Source organism: Ornithorhynchus anatinus, chromosome 11 (genome assembly GCF_004115215.2).
Source record: "Ornithorhynchus anatinus isolate Pmale09 chromosome 11, mOrnAna1.pri.v4, whole genome shotgun sequence".
Classification (NCBI taxonomy): domain Eukaryota; kingdom Metazoa; phylum Chordata; class Mammalia; order Monotremata; family Ornithorhynchidae; genus Ornithorhynchus; species Ornithorhynchus anatinus.
In genome coordinates, this window is record NC_041738.1 from 37,767,084 (window position 1) to 37,789,344 (window position 22,261).

General features: G+C 43.9%; 1 protein-coding gene and 1 non-coding gene across 4 annotated transcripts in view; both read right to left on the minus strand.

Annotated features, from left to right (window-relative positions):
* AP1G1 (adaptor related protein complex 1 subunit gamma 1) overlaps positions 1-22,261 on the minus strand; it is a 78,257-nt gene that overhangs the window by 10,721 nt on the left and 45,275 nt on the right. For 2 of the 3 annotated variants that reach the window (XM_007672279.3, XM_001509354.3), the window contains 13 exons: positions 21,513-21,521; positions 17,205-17,300; positions 16,095-16,175; positions 15,592-15,690; positions 13,927-13,982; positions 12,520-12,633; positions 7,206-7,346; positions 6,445-6,499; positions 4,854-4,976; positions 4,475-4,564; positions 3,514-3,641; positions 1,691-1,795; positions 686-827 (listed from right to left, as the gene is read on the minus strand). In XM_007672279.3, the coding sequence (XP_007670469.2) occupies positions 686-827; positions 1,691-1,795; positions 3,514-3,641; positions 4,475-4,564; positions 4,854-4,976; positions 6,445-6,499; positions 7,206-7,346; positions 12,520-12,633; positions 13,927-13,982; positions 15,592-15,690; positions 16,095-16,175; positions 17,205-17,300; positions 21,513-21,521 (1,239 nt within the window). The remainder of the gene's footprint in view (positions 1-685; positions 828-1,690; positions 1,796-3,513; positions 3,642-4,474; positions 4,565-4,853; positions 4,977-6,444; positions 6,500-7,205; positions 7,347-12,519; positions 12,634-13,926; positions 13,983-15,591; positions 15,691-16,094; positions 16,176-17,204; positions 17,301-21,512; positions 21,522-22,261) is intronic. The other variant, XM_007672284.3, reaches the window with a different exon arrangement.
* LOC114815366 lies at positions 8,021-8,107 on the minus strand. The gene has a single exon (XR_003763129.1). It is a non-coding gene; the product is annotated as a small nucleolar RNA SNORD71 (small nucleolar RNA).

The following is a 22,261-nucleotide window of genomic DNA, read 5'->3' on the forward strand; positions in this document are numbered from 1 at the left end:
GAATATTTAAAAAACACAAACACACAAGTTGCCATGCAGATTTTGGTGACTCAGAATAAAAAAAAATTGAAGTTGAAATAAAACTTGAATTCTTTCAACCTTTCATACTAAAATTTTAAACAAATTTGACTTAAACTATTATATTTATTTAGACTGTAAGACCTTTGAGTGCAGGGACTGTGTTGATTCTACTGTTCTCTATGAAGCACTTAGTACAGTACATCAGACAGAGTAGGTGGTCGATAACACCTTGCATCTGAACAGTGTTTTCATTTTTCCAAAGCAGTTTCACATCGGTTCTCTCATTTCATCCTCGCAACACCACGTTAGGTAGCAAGAGCCAAGTACTACTATCCTCACCTCACAGTTAAAGAAATTGAGGTAGAGCATTTAAGTAACTTGCCCTCACAAGGCAGGCCACTGGCAGAGCTGGCCTACACCCCGGGTCTTCTGACTAGCAGACCCTTGCTCTTTCCACTAGTCCACACTCCCGTGATTTTAAACCTCAAAGAAAATCCATATTGTACATATGGCCTATGCCCTTGATGAGTCTCCTTCCAATGCAGGTAATCCCAAAGCACTGCAAGGTAACCAGTTGTATAGCTAATCCGGGCCTTTTGAGGAATTCTGAAGTGAACTTCATCAGCCCAAAGCACACACACATACAAAAAAAATTTCCCATTACCTGACTAGTAGGCTGAGGCCCTGTAGGAGGTGGTTTTGTCTCTAGTACGGCTGGCTCAGTCTCTCCATTTGTCTGTACAATCTCCGTGGGACCATTTGTGGTTGTCTTCTCCATGATGGGCATTCTCTCAAGCAGGGCTGACCTGGAAGGATCAGAAGTGGTTAAATTCTGGGCCGTCTCCCTGACTTCCCAATCCCAGCTGCCTCGGCTCACCTGCAGATGAGCACCTACTTGCTCTAGACTGTAAGGTTGTTGTGGGCTGGGGCCTATGTTATACTGTACTCAGCAAGCGCTTAGTATAGTGCTCTGCACACAGTAAGCGCCCAATACTACTGATCAATTTATTAAAAAAGCATCACAAGAGGATATACAGTCTAAATTACACCTGGATTGAGGATTGCTTTAGTTGAACCTAACCGAATCGTCAAGTGCACATTTTGTTGCGAGAGGGGTTTGGGTTGGATATAATAGGAGAAGACTGGTGAGCTTTTAAACACTTCCCACAGAGAAGGAGTACAAAGTACAAAACCGTTTGCCAAAGAGGGGGAAAAAAGCTGTTTCTAAACTCAGATTTAATTTATTAACACTGAAGGAGAGAACACGAAATTTTCTTCCTTGTACAGACATATTTTATAATCTTATTCCAATCCCGAAACCCCCAAAACCCCCCTAAAACAGAGCATACTGTTATATTGTTAAACTGTACTTTCCCAAGTGCTTAGTAAATGCTCTACACATAGTAAGTGCTCAGTAAATACAACTGGTCAGTAGCAGGTGGTTACCAGCAATCCCTCCCCACGGAAAAAGAGGGAGGCTGAACGGTGAGAGCTGACACGAAGCGGTAGCGAGAGAGAGTGTCTGGGTACTGAAAGGTTTAAAAGGATTGAGTTCTGCTAAAGCAAAGAAGAGGGAAATAAAGCAGCAAGCACAAGGGAAACAAAGAACGATCTGTCGGATTTGGCTCAGGGTGTCTGGTCTTGAAGGGTACCCACTCAATCTACTTACCTCATGTGGTCATATTTCTTGAAAAGTGCATTATATTCTACTGCCCTCTGCTGCAGTTCCACATCAATGCTGCTTCCATAGATGGACACCACTTTCTTAATTCGGCTGGAGGACGAGAACGGTGACAAAGGAAACCGGACGGTACCCATTTATTCATTCGACCGTATTTACTGAGCTCTTACTGAGCAGGGCACCGTACTAAGCGCTTGGGAAGTACAACTCGGCAACCAACCGTGCAACAATGGTGGCGATCCCCGCCCTCCCATGGGCTCACGGTAATAACTGTGGTATCTGTTAAGTGCTTACTATGTGCCGAGCACTCTTCTAAGCGCTGGGGTAGGCACAAGGGACTCAGGGTGTCCCACATGGGGCTCACAGTCAAAATCCCCATTTTACAGATGAGGGAACCGAGGCCCAGAGAAGTGAAGTGACTTGCCCAAAGTTACACAGCTGGTGAATGGCGGGGCCGGGATTAGAACTCATGACCTCTGAGTCCCAGGCCCGGGCTCTTTCCACTAGGCCACGCTGCTTCTCTGTGGAATGTGCTAATTACTTATGAGTATGGAGGGTACCTGAACTGGGAATTTTTGTGCCAAGCAAAAACTGTCCTAAATCTCGGCTTCAGAGAAAGAACTATGGACAAGAGGCGTGGTAATAAAACAACGAACAAACTCTCAAAGATGAATTACCGAAACTAGTTTTATCTTACAGCTAAAGGCTCCAGGCTGCCCGGTCCCGCTTGCCTGACATCAAGGGGAACCGAACTCCACCTCCACACAGGATTGGGGGGTCAACGGAATCTGCGTGGGCCAGGGATCTGGGAGGTGCAAGCCTGGCCTCCACTTTCAAAATGTTGGGAAGTTTGCAGGAGTTTGTGATCAATGAGTGTCTACCCAGAACCTTGAGGAATCTGTGGGCTGCCAGCTCCAAATACATTTTAAGTGCTTGGGAAAACACAAAAAAGCAAAGGCATGGTTTCTGCCCTCAAAGAGATTTATTCCTAGTGTGCGAGACAGACGTTTAAATAAATTATAGGATGGGAAAGGTAAAGAGTACAAAGAACATATAGGTAAGCACTGTGGGAGTTGTTGTAACTTACATGCTTACGTGGTGCGGAAGACACAACTGGGACAGAGACAATTGAAGTGGATAAGGCAGGGGGGAAGGATGGGGGAGAAAGAGGATAGATGAATAGAAAGGAACAATAAGACAGGTCAGACAGGAGAGAGAATGAGAGAGCATGTGGGAACTATACAGTGAGGGGAATAAAAGACAGGGAGAAGAGTAGAGCAGCGAGAAGGAGAAAATAGGAAAAGAAAAATGAAATGTGTAATGAGATTATCAACAGTATCTGTGACATTTGTCACAGTAAAAAAAATTAAATTGAAATTCACCAATCAAGTGGTAGGGAAAGACCATCAAGATGGAAATTCAGAAGGAGGAGTCAGGAGTAAAAAAACGGTACCAACAAATAAATTTTGAAATAGGTATATGAGAGGGGTAGAAACAGACCAATACAAGAGCTGAGGAATCTAGAAGAGGAGAAATGTAAGGAAAGAAAGGAAATTAAAAGGGAGAGCTAGACAGAGAAGGGAAGGTAGAGCATGCAATAAAGTGAGCAAAGACAAGAACGTTCTCTCAGGGTTTAAAGAAAATAAGCCAGGGAAAGATAGTGATCAGGATTCTTCAAAAAACAAACTAGTGATTGGTATTATTTTAGGGCTTTTTATTCAGTCAAAAAAATCTGATGGGAGCGATGAAAAAATCTCATCTATTAATTTTTACTGGTAATCTAATTGGTCTCCATTCTTTGAGGTACTCACTTGACAGTACAGGTGAATCGGGTAGAGAGCTTCATCGTGGCAGTCAAGGCGTAGCCTCGTGTAACAGATGTGGACATGTTAGAGATTAGAACACTTTCCAAAATGTCCAATACTTCATCCTCTGTAACCTGAACAGAACACGCAGAACGGTTACTGATGAAAAGGATTCTACTTCCAGGGCACAGGTAACTGCCAGGAAAGAAGTTGATAATCCAGTACGCTCCAGTGGAGTCAGTGAATACAACCAAGAAGCCCGGGGACTGCCAACCTACCTAAGGGAAACAATGAGGAGCTGGGAAGCAGTGGAGCAGATCAAGTGAAGGAAAGGTGTCTGAAGCTACAGGGACACTCCTGCAACTCTAGTTCTCCTCCTGAGGACGATTAGTGAAGGAAAGGCACACTTATAGATATGTCTCTTCTCTCCACTCTTCCCATCATCTAGCTCCTGTATAAAGGTGATGTGCTTCCCACAACTCATCTATTCTAAAAAAAGAGCAATAGAGAGCATGGGGACGGCATGGCAGCTAGAACAAAAAAATTATGCTGATTTAATAGTCTATCACTAAAGGTTCCTCTGAGAAAAACAGCACTTTTTCCAACTGAGTGTTTACACTGAGTGTTTCCCTGAAGAAATGTGGCCTTTCCAATGACTGTTTGTTTTTTTATGGTATTTGTTAAGCACTTATTATATCCAGGCATGATACCAAGTGATGGGGCAAAGAGACAAGATAAGTGGATTGGACACCGTCCCTGTCCCTCACAGGGCTCACAGTCTTAATCCCCATTTTACAGATGAGGGAACTGAGGCACAGACAAGTGAAGGGCCTTGCCTCAGGTCAAAGAGCAGACAAGTGGCAGACCCAGGATCAGAACCCAGGTCCTCTGGCTCCCAGGCCCGGGCTCTTTCCACTAAGCCACACTGCTTCTTGTTCCTTTCTCTCTCAATCTGGGGCAGCAGTACCTGAATGGGCTCCTCCTCTTCACACTGACCAGATACCAGAAGGTCGCCATACTCTCCTATACACCAGGCTGCCACTTGTACCAAAGGTTGCTGACAAAATAAGATAAAGTGTGTGAGGGACAGCAAGGCGAGGGATCAACATAAATGCCAAAACAATTGGACCAAAGACCACCGACGCTTAGCAGTAATTGTACTCTTGGGGAGGGGGCACACACACACCGGAGACGGGAAGCTCGAGGGAATACATTAGACTTCAAAGACAAAGAACTCATTTGGGGGAAAAGACTGGGTGCTTTAAAAACAAGCCCAGAGACAGATGCCAGTCAACTTGAAGCATTCACTGGGAAAACCAAAAAAAACCCCCAAATGAGACACTTACTTGGGAATAATCACCAAGAATGGCTTTGTAAAGGCGCTGGACAGTGTAGGCATGCATCTCCACACTATTAGTTATCAGCTGAATCAGGTTGGGGACAGCGTCATCTCGGACATAACTCCCTGCCTGAAAGGGAATCCACACATCTTATCGCCAAAAATACACTTCATGAACAAACACTGCTTTAGGAAGAAGATCACTTTTTGTCCTCTTCTGCCTCTGAGAAATACCTTTCTCCTTTAGGTAATCTCTGTTCAGAGATTTAAAGGGGAACTTGAAAAGTCTCTCAGTTAAATGCTAGTTTGCATCCTCCATCAAAAAGAGAAATACAGAATGCTTATTCATTCATTTCAATTTACTGAATGCTTACTTGGGTACACAGCACTATAAGGGGCACTTGGGAACAACGATTAACCCAAAAGACAGGTTACAATCTTATGTCAAGACATATCATTTGTCAAATTTCACTATAGAAGGGACACACCTTCCCCCTCTCAGTGGATCAACAACATTTTTTTTAAAGTGTCAGACACTACTGAATTAAACTTAATTGGACACGCCAACCCCCTGCCACACACACACAAAAACAGAGAAAAATTACAAGAAAATGAAAATGAAATTTTGACTGAATTGGCAATTCACTATCCCCTTGAACCTTTTGAGATATTATCGATTGGTAATTTTGTTGAAATCCAAATGTACTAGGCCGAATTTAGGAAAAAATACTAAGACTGCTCCCCAACTGTCTGAGTTCTATGAGAAAAAACTCTGCCACTAATCAGAGAGGAAGGCGACAACCTGGGGTGTAGAAAAAAGAGGCTCGGATCATCGGGCAGGGAGAAGGGGAAGAAAAAAACCTTGAGTAGCAACCTGAAGGAGATAGCTTTTGGGGAAAGTTTTGAAAAACGAAAGGCAGAAGTTAGGAAATGTGGTCAAAATTTTTAAAGCTCAAACAAAAACTTTAGTTCAAGAAGACAGACGCCAACTAAAATTCTATTAGTCCTCGATTCCTTTATAGTTCTAGTTAGTAGATTTGGAAAACAAAAAACTGCTTTCCAGTTTTGGTTTTTAATTAACTCCTACCACCCTAAGTCTTATCAGTCCCACAATATACTAGTATTTATGCCCACCCTTAGCACTTCTGTATCATCCAGGTGTACGGTAAATGTCGGCCTATCTGTCCTATATATTATTATTATCAGTTCATTCAATCGTATTTATTGAGCGCTTGCTGTGTGCAAAGTACTGTACTAAGCATTTGGGAGAGTACAATATAACAAACAGGCACATTCCTGCCTACAGCGAGTTCACAGTCTAGACGGGGAGACAGGTATTAATATAAATCGATAAATAACAGATATATACATATATGCTGTGGGGATGGGAGGATGAAGGAGCAAGTAAGAGCGCAGCTTTATTCTCTCCCCTCCTTCCACTGAGTTGGCCTAGCTGCCCCTCAAACCAAAAATAAGCTCGAGGAGAGGGAACGTGCCTTTTGGTTGGACTGTACCTTCCCAAGCACTTAATACAGTGATGTGCACATAGTAAGTGCTTAATAATTCCAGCGGTTGAGTAATAAGGTGAAACTGCTTACCGTTGTTAGAACACGCATAATTGTGTCTATATGCCATCTTTTAGAAGGTGCATACCTGAGAAAAGAATTACAGAGTTTGAACAACTCAAACCCTGCCAAGTCACAGGGTGTCTTCACTTTTCCCTACATCCCTTCATTCCAAGAGTTTTCTATTGAGCCATTTCACCTCCAGTTCTGACAGCTACATCTCCACTACAGAACATAAGACAAGAGTGTTTAAATACAGTTCACTCATATAATATACTTCAAGAGGAGTCAGCAAGCTAAAGAACCTTCACTCCACAGAGTTTCAAAAAAAAATAAAATCATAAAACTTGTTACTCTGTCAAAAAAACTCAAAGAAAGTGCCATGGTAGGTGCATCGAGAGGTCTGAGGGGCACTAAAATTGCAAACTCATAAATTCTTATATCCAAAGTGGAAAGGATGAGTTCACTACACTGATCTAGATGTATCAGCCCTGGAGTTTTACAAAGGAAAACCAACTCGGATCCTTGAACCTTTACAGGTAAGCGCAAAGGCAGCAGAAATAACAGGCAGGAGATAACTGCATAGTGCTTTTGTTTCCTCTTATAATACTTTACAAATATGAATAAATCTTCAAAATATAAAAAGACTGCATAATTAGGGGCTGGAGATTAAGGCTGCACGACAAGATCAAAAGGGAGTGTGGGCCAAAGGCAGGACTGGATAGCTAATTCCCAGTCTGTCTGCATACCTTCTTTCAATCAGATTAGCATTATAAGCAAACAATAAGTCTTACTTTTCAGCAGCAAGGAAGATTCCAGATGCACAATCTGCCTTAAATTCTGGCTCACAAGAATCCAAAAAGTACAGTAGTTCCTTCATCATGCCACGAATATTATTCCCATTGACCAGGGCAAAACTAAGTTCCATTGCACGCCTGTAAGAAAAGAGAAAAAATGTTCGGTTTCTTTTCCCCTTCTGTCAAACAGGCGGTAAGGAATTCATGTTTCCTTGGTCCTATCAAGGGCAAGAAAAATGTAGATTATCTGCCTCAGTGTTAGACATAGCAATTTATGTGCCTCTCTATACAGTCTACCATTATTCTTTACAAGGTACATAGATCATGGGTTATAAACATCACAGTCCCAATTTAAAATCAGTTTACAATTTAGTGATCAGTATTTGGAAACTTAACTCTAGACACTGGGAGTAAAACCACAATCTGGTTCCCACAGAGAGCTAACTTCTGGCCTACCTAGGTTTAACTGGTAAGTAAAGAAAGGGGAAACAAAGAAGCCCAATATTTCCCTCCCTCTTTGTCCCCAAATCATGTCACACCACTGCCATTCTAGATTAATTTCAAAATGTTTCACTTTAAAAACCGGTTCTCTGAACTTAAGTCTGGTCTTCCCAGGACTACAGCAGAGTCAGGCAACTTCTTTTTGGGCAGCGGGTCGGCGATCAGAGGCGTCAGGCCCCGGAGCTTTACAAAGATGGGTACCTGGACATCAACTGGGAGCACATATGGGAATTATTATTTGGCAATTTCCTTACCCACCTTTGGAGAAACCCAGCTGCTTCTAATATCCCTGTGCATCTGTACTGTGATAAAGTGTGTTGTCAGCAGTTTTGAGTCTCAGCACTGTGACAGGTCACTTAGCCGATGGATCACTCAAAGTTTTCATCCTCCAACACACAAAGCACACTCACACAAATCCACTGGCCTCTAATACACAACTAAAAACAGACTTTCTGTCCTTACCCCCTAAGCACAACTCCTTGAGCAAATGATCTAAGCCCGATGTCTCAAATTCCTCTCCTCCAATACTCTCCTTGACCCCCTCTAATCTGGCTTCCGTCCCCTTCAATCCACAGAAACCACCCTCTCAAAGGTCACCGATGATCTCCTCCTCACCGAATCTAATGGCCTCTACTTCATCCTAATCCTCCTCGACCTCTCAGCTGCCTTTCACACTGTGGATCACCCCCTTCTGGAAAGGTACTCCAACCGTGGCTTCACAGACTCTATCCTCTCTGGGTTCTCCTCTTATCTCGCAGGCTGCTCATTGTCAGTCTCCTTTGCAGGCTCCTCCTCTGCCTCCCACCCCCTAACTGTGGGGGTCTCAAGGTACGATTCTGGGTCTGATTCCCTTCTCCATCTTCACCCACTACTTTGGATAAGTCTTTTGCTCCTACGCCTTCAACTACCACCTCTAGGCGGATGGTACCCAAATCTCCAGCTCCATCCCTGATCTCTCTCTCTCTCTGCAGTCTCGCATTTCCTCTTGCCTTCCCTACATCCCTACTCGGATGTCCTCCAGTCACCACAAGCTTAACATGTCCAAAATAGAACTTACCTTCCCACCAAACCCTAACCTCCCCGACTTTCCCATCACGGTAGACGGCACCACCATCCTTCCCGTCTCACAAGCCCTTAAACTTGGTGTTATCCTCGACTCCTCTCTCTCAGTCAACCCACCTATTCAGTCCATCACCCAATCCCGTCGGTCCCACCTTCACAACATCCCTATAATTCGCACTTTCCTCTCCAAACTTCCACCACCTTAATACAATGACTCATCCTATCCTGCCGGGATTACCGTATCAACCTCCTTATTGACTTCCCAGCTTCCTGCCTCTCCCCGCTCCAGCCCATACTTCACTCTGTTGCCTGGATCATTTTTCTATACAAACGTTCAGACCACGTCACCACGCTCCTCAAAAAACTCCAGTGGTTGCCCATCCACCTCCGCATCAAATAACTCCTCACAGTTGGCTTTAAAGCACTCAATCACCTTGCCCCCTCCTACCTCACCTTGCAACTTTCCTACTAGAACTCGGACCACACTCTTCGCTCCTCTAGTGCTAACTTTCTCACTGTGCCTCAATCTCTGCTCTCTTGCCGCCGATCCCTAGCCCATCCTACCACTGGCCTGCAATGCCTTCCTTTCTCAAGTCTGACAGACAATTACCCTTCCCCCATTCGAAGCCTTATTGAAGGCATATCGCCAGGAAGCCGTCCCTGACTAATGCCCCCTGCCTTTCCTCTTCTCCCCACTCCCTTCTGCATCACCATGAATTGCTCCATTTGTTCGTCTCGCCGCATTCATTCAATCATATTTATTGAGTACTTACCATGCACAGAGCACTGTACTAAGTGCTTGGGAAAGTACAATACAGCTGTAAACAGTCACAATCCCTGCCCACAAGCTAATAGATTTGGGTGGGGGCAGGGCGGCGGAGGCAGACATCATTACAAATAAATAAAATTGCAGATAACAACATAGGTGCAGTGGGGCTGAGGGGGGGGGGGAAGAGCAAAGGGAGCAAGTCAGGGTGATGCAGAAGGCAGTGGGAGATGAGGAAAAGTGGGGCTTAGTCTGGGAAGGCCTCTTGTAGGAGATGTGCCTTCAATGAGGCTTTGAAGGGGGGAAGAGTAATTGTCATATTTGAGGAGGGAGGGCATTGCAGGCCAGAGGCAGGATGTGGGCTAGAAGGCAGCAGTGAGACAGGCGAGATAGAGGAACAATGAAAAGGTTAGCACTAGAGAAATGACGTGTGTGGGCTGGGTTGTAGGAAAGAAGCAAGGTAAGGCAGGAGCGGGCAAAGTGATGAAATGCTTTAAAATCAATGAGGAGTTTTTGATACAGAGGTGGATGGACAATCACCGGAGTTTTTTGAGGAGCGTGGTGACGTCCTGAACGTTTGTATATAAAAATGATGCAGGCAGCAGAGTAAAAGTATGTACTGGAGCGGGGCAAGACAGGAGGCTGGGAGGTCAGCAAGGAGGCTGATGCGGTAATCCAGGCAGTGTAGGATGAATGATTAATGAGGGAGCTGTTTGGTTTGAAAGGAAAAGGTGAATTTTAGGGGTTTTGTGAAGGTGGGACCAACAGGATTGGGTGATGGACTGAACGTATGGGTTGATTGAGAGAGAGAAGTCAAGGAATACACCAAGTTTACGGGCTTGTGAGGCAGAAAGGATGGTGGTGCCGTCTACAGCGATGGGAAAGTCAGAGGGAGGACAGGGTTTGGGTGGGAAGACGAGAGGCTCTGTCTTGCACCTTTTCAGTCTGAGGTGACGGGAGGACATCCAAGAGGAGATGTCTTGAAGGCAGGAGGAGATGTGAGACTGGAAAGAGGGCGAGAGATCACTTATGCACATACCTGGAATTTTATTTATTTGTATTCATTTCTGTCTCCCCCACTCTAGACTGTAAGCTGGTTGTGGGCAGGGAATGTGTCTGTTGTTGTAATTGTACTCTCCCAAGCACTTAATAACAATAATAATAATAATAAATGATGGTATTTGTTAAGCACTATGTGCGAAGCACTATTCTAAGCACTGGGGGGATACAAGGTGATCAGGTTGTCCCACGTGGTGCTCTTGGTCTTAATCCTCATTTTATAGATGAGGTAACTGAGGCACAGAGAAGTGAAGTGACTTGCCCAAAGTCACACCGGTGACAAGTGGTGGAGCCAGGATTAGAACCCATGACCTCTGACTCCCAAGCCTGGGTTAGTACAGTGCTCTGCGCACAGTAAGCACTCGATAAATATGACAATGAATGAATGCACGAGAGCACTGGTGGACCTAGCCTTTCACACTTTATCCAGCATAGGTGCGAAACCGGGATCTGCAACGTATGACTAGGATGTCACATCTGTCCCTTCTTGGAACCAAATGAGGATCTCAGACACAAGTCATTTAAAATCACCACTGCTGCACAGAGTATTACTGTTGCAGCTTATCTAAAAACGGCAGCAGACAATGCTGGGGGTAGGGGAAGGGATATTGGGCCCCAAGTGATCCTCTAATACTGAGAGCAGGGGAGGGAATGCAAGGAGTGGTAGCCCACCTCAAGTCCTCACTGGGATGGGCACCCAGGGAGCTAGGGACCCAGTTCCCTAACTTGGGGATGCAGTCGATCCCTTGCCACTTAAACCTTCCACACTGCCCCAGACTGGGGGATCCTCACCCTGTACCTCTCAGGGAGGGATTTTTCCCACCTTTTGTGGAGGGGAATCCCCATCCACGCTGGAGGATCCAGCAGGCCCGGCAGCTCTTAGGAACCAGGGTGGAGGAAGGAGCGGGAACGGGTTTTAGGTACCCCCCACGCAGCGACGGAAAGCCCTCCCCTGCCACTCCAACTTAACGGCACAACTGAAACCTGTAGCTGCCCGTGGGGCAAGAAGTGACGGTGCTAGGCTACAAGCTGGGGAGAGTAGGATCCGATGGGTCCAGAGACCTCACTGAAGCAGCCCTGTGGGAAGAAGAGGGGTTCCCGTCCTCCGTTGGTGGGTCCAGGGATTGTGGCGTGGCTGCCCAGGCCTAGCCACATGGGCACTGCCCTCCTGCACCCTTGGGGTGAGGCCAGGAAAGAGGAGAGAAGGGAGAGGAGAGGAAAGAAGGGAGGCGATGGGAGAGAAGTTTGTGAGGAAAGGGGCAGGAAACTAACCTCTGCCAGAACTGTCCCGTCACACTACCCCCCCTTATCCTTTCTTCATCTTCTTCTGCTTCCCCTCTGCTAGCGACAGCTGCTGCTATGAAGCAGCTGAGTGCCTCGATGATATCGTACTGCCCTGTGCCCGACATGACGTAATGACTCATATGGGGGCCTCATACAACTGAGCAGGTCTGGGAGGGGTAATCCGGCCCAGTCCCTGGTGAGCAGATTTGGCTCACGAGCAGGGCTGGGGACAAGATATTTGAAACAATAAAGTATGCCACCTTAATGTATGTTTAACTAGAATGATTGGATCTTCGTCTTCCAGTTGCTCAAAGGATTCAGTTTGGCTCTTTTGCCCAGAAGTGTTGCCAACTCCTGGTTTAAGCAGTGGAAGCGATCCCCGGCACACGCTTAACAGAATGTAACTGGGGAATCACTCGTCGCCGAATTATATTTCCCAGATGCGATTGAGCCTGTAGAGATCATCATCACAGAGCCGGATGCCAAAAAGCTCACAATTCTATTACAGAACACAGCTCATATCTTTTAACATCACATAGAATTATGCTGTGAATTGATACTTATCTGTTTTCTTCTTCAGGAGCGATAAAAATTAAACAAAAAAAAGGATTGGCTTCAGAAATTCTCAGGTTCAATTACCGTTTAATTGAGACATCCAGATCCTTCAAGCAGTCCACAATGGTACTTCTATGCCTCTGTACTGCATTATGATCTGTCTGAACCGTCTTCAATAAAGATGTCAGAGCTACATATCTAAAAATAATGAAACAGTATTACACACAAGATAACTGGCGTCAGGTATAAAATTTGGTATTCGCTTCTCATGGCAATGCAGATTAAGTCTGGGATGGCTGGGACTGACTTCTCTCCAGAATTACACAGAGGGCTTCTTCGGAAGCCTGAGAAGCAGGAGGTCACAGACTGTTATTCCCCCAATCTAGAAATGAGCTATCTATACTGCTTCCTAACAATGAATGCCAGACATGATCAAGATGGGCTCTGGAATTGTGCTCCCATCTTTGACTTCACCAGAGGCATATCTGTCTCCACGTTTACCTGGAAATCAGAGGTGGCGATGATGGAACCGATATATTTTGGAAAGTATTAAGGCAATGGTAACTAGGAAAGACCTAATCAAGGAAAACTTCTTCCAAAAGCATGAATTCATATTTGTTGTCGGGGTGAAATCAGAAAACATTTCTGACCAAAACACCCAAGACATCACACTCCGCCAACACACCACACACTAACCCAGTTGCTACCTGTAAAGCAGCGGACAGAAATCTCAAGAAAAGGGACACTTATCCCTCTTCTCTTTCCCCACCAGCACAGTTTGACTCGCGCAACGGGTACGTGGGCTTTAAGCTGGACCCTTTACGTGACCCTGGGCCTGCCAGATGGTGGAATGAACCGGAATTCGTGAGTCCTGAACAACACCGGACAGCTAGAAAATAATCTTTGAACCTTCTTCCCACCTCCAAAAAGCTGTGTTAAGGACTCCGGGTCCCAACCCTTCCAGGGCCCTGATGCCCCACTGTGACCCAATGAAATCTGAATTATTTAAGCTTTTTAGGTGTCTATTCCAACCCTGACTCAGAACCTACCACTGGGCCCGGTCCAAGACTACCTGCAACCCTGCACCGACCCACACATGTGCAATACTTGAAGCGACAGTGACTTGATATTACAATATTATTTCATTTCCATGGCGTTTCCACCTTGGACGGAGTCGGGGTTCTCTTTGAACCTCAGAATGTGGAGATTTGGACCCACTGTCAAGAATGGTAAGTCTCTTCAAAGCGGTGGTTTAGGGTAGTACAATGGCCCCCGGGTACATTTTTTCCATTTTTAGTATTACTGGAGAGTCCCCTGCCCGCTTCCTGGGTGACAAATGGTGATTATAAAGGTAGTTTAAAAAAATTTACAACTTCTGAGCTACATCTACAAATACTGCCAACTGGATTAGAAATGGCACCACCTCTTTAGAATCAACAATGAAAATCTAGTTCCTCAAAGAAGCGCTCACATCTAAAATATATGACTTACCTAATGTTTTTGTCATTATTTAATAAGAACCGGCCCAGGATGTTAATGGCTAAGACCTGCAGAGACAGGATAAAGTATGAGCTAGTGAACAAGGAAAATGAAATATCTCAATCTCTTGATTACTAATGACCACGGACCTAACGATTATTGAAAGGGTTCTTGGACTTCCAGGAAAAAAAAACTAAGATAGAAACAGAAACTACTCCATTCTATTTTTTAAATGAAATGAGAATGGAAAATATGATTGTTGGGAAAATCCTCTGTAAAAGCTATGGCTCATCACGGACGGATAGAACAGTTCTAAATGGGCTTTTTTCACTCTACTATGGCAATGGCACCATATCATTTCAAAACTTCCAGGTGGGGAATGCCTCTCCATTTTCTAATTATTCAGAACCTCACCACTCAGCCAGTATTCTAATAGTCAATATTCCTTATCAAGGCCTTTTATTGACATCTCCTCTGTCTCCCACTCTCTAACTTGTGGCAATCTCAAATGGCTCAGTTCTGGGTCCCTTCCAATTATCCACCCATTTCCCCGGAGACCTCATTCTCTCCCACGGCTTCAACTTTCATCTCTACGCAGATGACTCCCAAAGCTCCCGCTCCTTTTCTCCAGTCTCGCACGTTGTCCTGCCTTCAGGACATCTCTGCTTGGAAGTCCTGCCCCCCACCTCAAATTTGGCAAGTCTAAACCCTAACCCCTTATCTTCCCACCCAAACCTTGTCCGTCCACCGACTTTTCCATTACCGAAGACAACCCCGCCATTCTCCCTGTCTCAAGCCCATACATAACCTTGGCATCATCCTCGACTCGTCTGTCTCTTTCAACCCACACACATTCAGGCGGTCACCAAACCCTGTCGGTTCCTTTCTTCTCCACCCAAACTGCTACCGTACAGATCCAAGCACTTATCATAGCCTACCTGGAGTACTATATCAGCCTTCTGGCTGACGTACCTCCTGTCTCTCCCCTCTCCCGGTCAAGCTCCATTCTGCTGCTTGGGTCATTTTTCTAAAAACAACCCCACTCAGTCCATGTCTCTCCTCTCTTCAAAAAAACCCCAATGGTTATCCAACCACTTCCACACACAGAAACTCTATACCAGTGACTTTAAAGCACTCAAGTGGCTCTCCCTTTCTACTATAAGCCAACCCGCACCCTTTAATCCTCTAACACCAATCTTCTCACTGTACCTCAAGCTCATCTAACCACTGACTCCTTGCCCAAATCCTCCCTTTGGCTTGGAACTCCATCCCTCTCCATATCCAAAAGACTACAACTCTCCCCATCTTCAAAATCCTGTTTAAAAAAAAAAAAATCTCCTCCAAGAGGCCTTCCCTGGCTAAGCCCTCCGGCAGAACCCTCCTTTCGGCATCGCTTATGCACCTGAGTTTGTTCCCCTTAAGCGTGTTATGCTCCCCTCCCTCTGCCCGACAGCACTTATGTACATATCCATCAGTAATTTATTTTAGTGCTGTGTAAACCTCATTATACTGAGCTCTCCCAAGTGTTTAGTTCAGTGTTCTACAAACAGTAAGAGCTCAGTAAATACTACTGGCAGAATATTCCGGCAAATCTTTGGTCTTTTAGGCCACCAACTAATAATAATTAATTCTTAACAAAACCTTTGCTGAAAAAGTTAAAAAAAACCAAAAACATACTCGTAATCCGCTTTCTGACTTGATATCCATAATAGTCAAGACAGTTTCATAGAGAATAGCATTTCCTACATTTTTACTTGTTTCTGTATTAGTGGCAACCTGGAAACACACAAGAAGTATATAAAAAACAATGAAATTTGTGAATATCAAAGGGAATCAAAAGACAAACCCGAGTGACCACCCCATAAATCCCTCATTATTAGAGAGGCAGCGCGGCTCAATGGAAAGAGCACAGTCTTGGGGCTCAGAGGTCATGGGCTCCAATCCCGGCTCCACCACTTGTCAGCTGTGTGACTTTGGGCAAGTCACTTATCTTCTCTGTGCCTCGGTTCCCTCATCTGTAAAATGGGGATTAAGACTGTGACCCCCATGTGGGACACTCTGATTACCTTGTATCCCCCCCGAGGATTAGAACAGCGCTTGGCACATATTAAGCGATTAACAAATACCATCATTATTATGGTTTAACATCGCCAAATCTCTCAAATGCCCCATCTCCTTACCTGTGCCAATATATCATTCATCGCTTCACTGGAGTCGTCATCGTTTCGTCCTAGAATTCTTAATAACCGTAGAATTCGCACCTGACATAGCAAAATAGAAACACATTAATCTTTTTCTGGTTCAAAGTATCTCCTGAGCATCCTCATTCTGGTGTAAAATTTTTCACTTAAGAGGCTGAAAGTTATATTCACAAGAAATCAGCAGTAAAAATAGACAAGTTGTGCACCTGTGCACTTCTCCCGCCCCCCGCAAAATTATATCTGTTTACTTCTTCGCTCTCAAGTCAGGATGGCAAAATATATCCTCACTTGTTACAGAATAAACATAAATTCCCATTTCAATGACAGGTTGGCTGATGGCCTGAACTCTTGAAGACAGGAAAAAAAACTAACAGAATGCAAAGTGCTAAGTCATGGTTGCCACTTGCATGGATTTTTTTTTTTAATCAGGCACAAAGTGGCTTTGAGTCTGTTAATCTAATTTCAAGGAATAGCTGAATATCTTAGAGCAGGCTGCCTTACAAAGCGGTCGCAAGACACTAAACAGTGAGCAATGTCAAAAGACAGAAGGTGAAGGGAAGAAGTTGTTTTGGATGGTAGCAGGAGAGAGACGGTTTAGGGGAGTTTGAGGAGAAAAGGCCCAAGAACTAGTGAGAGATTTGGGTGGAGTTCAGAGCCTCCCTACAGCCGAGCTTCTCTCCAACCTCAGTGCTCCTTCCAAAAGATCTCCTAAGCCAGCTTTCCCTGGCACTGTTTACTGCTCTTTAGCGGGGGCACAGAAAGATAGATAATGACTGATTAGAAATGGCCAAAGCAAGCATTGATATTGGCAATGACTTCATAGGGTCACTGGGAGAGGGAGATAGAGGAGAGAAAACAAAAAAAGGAGAGAAAGCAAGATATAAAACCACAGAGTGAACTGCAATAGAGAGCAACAGGTATCCAGGGCAGAAGGGCGGCAATGAGCTGAAGTAATCTATGCCTCCCTAGCATTCACCAAGCCTCTATTCCAGACCAGTTTTCAGATTTTGCAAAGGCAAAAAGATGGACAGAGCCTCCTGTGTGAATAAGCTGGACAACAGCTATCTAACAGCCTCTTTTCATTCTCACCTGCAGGAAGGGGTCACTGATCCCAGACACGTCATGCTCTGGTGAATATCCAGACATGATGAGATTCTTTAGAATACGAACTAACTGTGGTACAAGCTGTAATAAAGAAAGGTGAATTATTAGCAACTGTAATCAATCAACGGAGTTATTCTGCAGCATCAAAGTAGATCTCTGAGCACTTGTAAGAGCTAAGAAAGTGAATGTGAGACAAGCTTTTCTACCAGTAAAGTTCCCATTCAAGAGTATCAATTGAGGAAGAGCAAGCTTCAAAGAACTCTTGAAAAAGGTGGCTTTCTGTCACTTTGAGGAGGTACAATTAACTGGACTATAGTTCAACTGAATTTTTTCTTCCTTTTCTCTGTCCTTTGGTTGCCAACGGCGCTAACGCATACCGTGAACAGCAACTATAAAGATGAGTCAGTGCTGAGCCTCAAATAGAGCACAGTCAATCTGTCATATCTAGGTAAGCACAGAGGTTTTGGATTACTGTGCCAGGTAAACATTTTTCATGAAATTGAGATACCCTGTATGGAATTTCACCATTCCTAGGATGTTGCTAGTTCAGTGTTCGGGTTTTTTTTTTAATTGCTCTAAAAAGTCTCACGACAGTCTCTCCAACATCAGGAGACTCTATTTAGAAGATAAAGTTTTCGTTTTCCATGCCAAAAAGTCCCCATGAATGGGTTCCCACTGAGGGGAAAAAAGCAGTAAAGGAAAGACTTCCACCCATTCATCTTTAGAACGTAGGATTACTAGCTCCGGCATGTAATTTTGAAAATCCCCGTGTCAAAATCTCTGATGGAATTTTAGGGTGGGTTTTGGGGGGGGAGGGAAGAGATCATATAACTATTTTTATCCTGATAATTTTGCATGTGCGTGACATTGAGGCCAAATTTACCCAGGAAAACAAAATTAATCCAAACCTCCTTGGAGTGACAGTAGGAGAAAAGAAGGTAACGATATGCTGGTAGGAAGGCATTTTTCATCATGGCTAATGATAAATTCACTTAAAGCCCATTGGATGGGCTTTTAACTAGAAAACAGTTTCTTGAAGGCATCCATTAGGCTAAGTCCTTTAGGTAGGGACCAGATCTTCTACTTTAATTATATGTTCCCCGTGTCCTTACTGAAGAGTTCTGCACACAGTAGGTGCTCAATAAATACTGTGATGAAGAACACCTTGAGGCCATGAGTGAGGAGGCCACTATCAATCAATGCTATTTATCGAATGCTGCGTGCAGAGCAATAAATCGTATTTACTGAGCGCTTACTCTATGCAGAGCACTGCACTAACAGCTTGGGAGACAGGCTCCCTGACCGCAATGAGCTTACATTTTAGAGGTGGAGACAGACATTGATACAAATATAAATAATTTACAGATATGTACATAAGGGCTCTGGGTCCCGGGATGGAGTGAATTCCAAATGCCCAAAGCTACTAATGCCCTAAACGGTGCTTTCCAGCCAATGACAACGGCTGCACCAAAATTATCAAGGTCATCCAAGGCCACTGGCTAAAAAGCAACCTAGATTTTTCAGCTAAAGTGGCAAGAGTGGTGACTTTGCTAATTGCCAGGTTGGATGGTGCCAGAGTGAGGGCCAATGAGTCATCCAACCAAGGAGCCAGGGCAGAGGAAAAAGGGAATTCATTGGAGGGGTGGTGATGTGCAGTGGGGAATACCAGTCCAAAAATTCAATGAAAATATTAAGCGTGATAATCATGTTTTTTGTTAAGCACTTGCTATGTGTCAAGCACTGTTCTAAGTGCTGGGATAGATACAAGTTAATCAAGTAAACCCTGTCAGCTGACTTGTAGCACAATGATCTGCACAAATAAAAAATTTTGAGTGTGTAAATTAGCATCAATGTGAAAACCTATCTTCCAAACCTGGGACTATAATCAAATATGACTTGTCCAATGCTAGAAAATATGCATACGGCTGAGCTTCTCAGTCCCATCACGTGCTGATTCAGCCATAAATCCTGCCCCCTGAATAATTCCCTAAATCCCACCCTCCCAGCCAGCGCCTCTCTGCTGCAAATGTCAACACTTTCAAAATATATCTGCTATTTAAATGATTTAAAGTTGAAGAAGTCAGTATAAATTTGGTTTTCTTTGGTGTTCTCCATTAGCAAGTCTACAATGAACATTCACCACTTGAGGTAGTGAAAGTGAAGACTGGTTTATTTGATTGTACTTTTAGGGTGGGGAGCTACTAGAGCAGTGGTCTGGCAGGTCCTTGGTTCTCACTAAAATACACTGAAAACTTTTGAGAACCACGGATTTAGGCTCCATGGACAACAGGGTCAAACAAGTACCATACAAACAATAATGATTTAAAAATTTTTTTTTAAAGTTTAGGGATCCAAATTGAATACCTACCCCGGCTGACAAATATTTAAATTTAACAGAATTGCATTTCCGTTCCATCCCACCCCTCTATTCAACAGCCAAATCCAATCCTTGCTCTATTCAGGGCCAGGGGTATTAAAGAAAACAATTAGAGTGCTTCCAAAACTACTTCAATTTTACATCTAGTTTTCACTGATCTCAGGCTCTGCTCAAACTTAGAACAGTGCTTGGCACATAGTAAGCGCTTAACAAATACCATAATTGTTATTACTCCAGCAATTAATCTTGTCTAATAATTCAAAGATTCGCACCTTTAGAGCCACTGTTATAATCCAGAAAAGGGTGGGCTCTAAATGATTCCTAAAGAAGGGGTTAACTGTCAAATTGGCTCATCTGAACACCAAACAGATAAAATTTTTTAAAAAAAACCACATGAGTTTAAAGTCTTAAGAAAAAATTGTCAGTTTTGTGGATGGATTTATAGTGGAAGTGTGGTATAACAAACAACTTTAAAGGCTCTTGAAAGATGTCATTAAATACCAGAAATAAACAGTTCAGAATAAACAGCAACTCCTTCCAATAGCCTTATTTTCTTGCACTTAGAGAAAATAAAGCTCAGTAACAATAATAATGGTAAGCACTTAATAAATGTTACAACTGCATGGCCTAAAAGGACCTGGGTTCTACTCCTGGCTCTGCCACTTATCTGTTGTGGGCAAGTCACCTTGAGCAAGTCATTTCACTTCTCTGGGCCTCAGGTTCCTCATCTGCCAAATGGGGATTAAGTCTGTGAACCCCATGTGGGACAAGGTCCGTGTCTAACTTGATTACCCTGGACCTACCGCAGGGCTTAGTACAGTGTCTGGCACATAGTAAGCACTTAAATACCTCAACTATTACTATTATTTGCTAAAGACTGGGGCAGATTCAAGGTTAGCAGATGGGACACAGTCCTTTCCCACATGAACCACCCCATCTATCCTCCCCCCCCCATTTTACAGGTAAGAAAACCGAGGCCCAGAAAGGTTAAATGACTTGCTCAAAGTCATAGAGCAGACCGGTAGCAGAGCCGGGACTAGAACCTTGGTTTACTGATTCCCAGTTCCACGTTATTTCCATCCGACTCTTCTGCCTCAATTCTTGAAGACATTTTGCATTAGCTTCTAACCACTTCTCAAAGGCCACCTACCCTAGGATTAATCTGAGGCCTAAAACACAGATGACTGAGTGTCTATACGCCTGGAATCCAGTTTCTAGTTTAACCTCTTTTACACACAAAATTAATAAAGACAAATAATCAAGGAAGAGGCTGCAGCCATGAAAATCAGTTGATGCCTACCTTCTCATAACCACCTTAAGTGTTCAACCCTAACCCACTGGAAATGATTAGTTACAAATTTGATTTAATTAGTCATTCATTCAGTAAATACAACTGGATGAATTAGTCCAAAATTAGCTCTGAGGATTTTTTCAATGAGAAACTGCTCCTTCCCTTCAAAAACTCCCACTCCCCACAACTGCTCTGCCTCCTCCAAAAAGAAGTAGAGCATATTGTGTCCATGCTCCATAGTTAGGGATTACCATCAGCAGAGCTTCTAGGAGACAGTCAAACAGTCCTCGCAGTAAAGGACTGGGTGTGGAAGAGTCAGGGTCTGGGTAAGTTTTGACGGATGCCAACCTACTTTTGTGGTACTTTGACAATTCAGAATAGGCTGCAACTGAAATCCAAAGCTGGCTTGGAAGCCAGAAGTTCAAATGACAAGACAAAAACTGGACCACAATGACTGTTAGCCAAAAAAAAAACAAACGACCCCGGATCAGACAAATAACTGAAATGGTATTAAGCACAGCTGCAGCATTAGTGTATTAAATTTTACAATGGCTACATTGGTGGATGGATAGCTTCTAAGGGCCCAACGCCAGCATGCACCATCTGGAAGAGGGTTGACACTTACCTTTTCATTCTAACATACAGCAGGATTCCAAACAGACAGAGGAACAAAACATACAAGGCAAGCATTAGGGACAGGTGTGTTGAACTACGCTATTTCACAATAATTTAATCGAGATGTGAACAGCTATCAGAAAGAAAAAGATGCTGCTCAATGGAGATAACCTAAAACCCCCTGAGCTCAACTGTAGATAAGTTTGGTCCCCAAATACTGTTTTACAAACAATTAGCCAAAGTTCAGAATACCTCCCCCTCCCATAGCACCCCCCATTTCCAACTTATAACTTCCCTGCAAGTGAGGGGACAGAAGCTACACTCAACCTAAACTAAAAAAGAAAGGAAACAAAATGCTGGCGACTGCCTCGGGAATCCTATCCTAGAATGAACAGAAGGGATAAGAAAAGGGGACAACAAAACTGAGTATGCCGTGGGTCAAACACAATGTTTTGCAGTTTTAGAAATTGAAGTGTTCACGTGGGAAAAAAAAACACAAAAAAACAACAACAAAAAAGGGTGACAAAATAAAAAATAACCTATCGGTTTATCCAATTTCTGATCTCTTACTTAAGTCTATGTTAACAGCCTTCTACTTGCAAATGGAAACAGCAGGTACAAGACATCTATGATGTTAGTATGAGTAACAGCAGTCAAAAAGGAAAAACTCTCTGCTACCGTGAAAAAAGCAAAAGATTATCCTACAGTCAGCTCTCACCACCCAAGCTGGTTCCGTGCCCAACTCCGGCAGGAAAATTA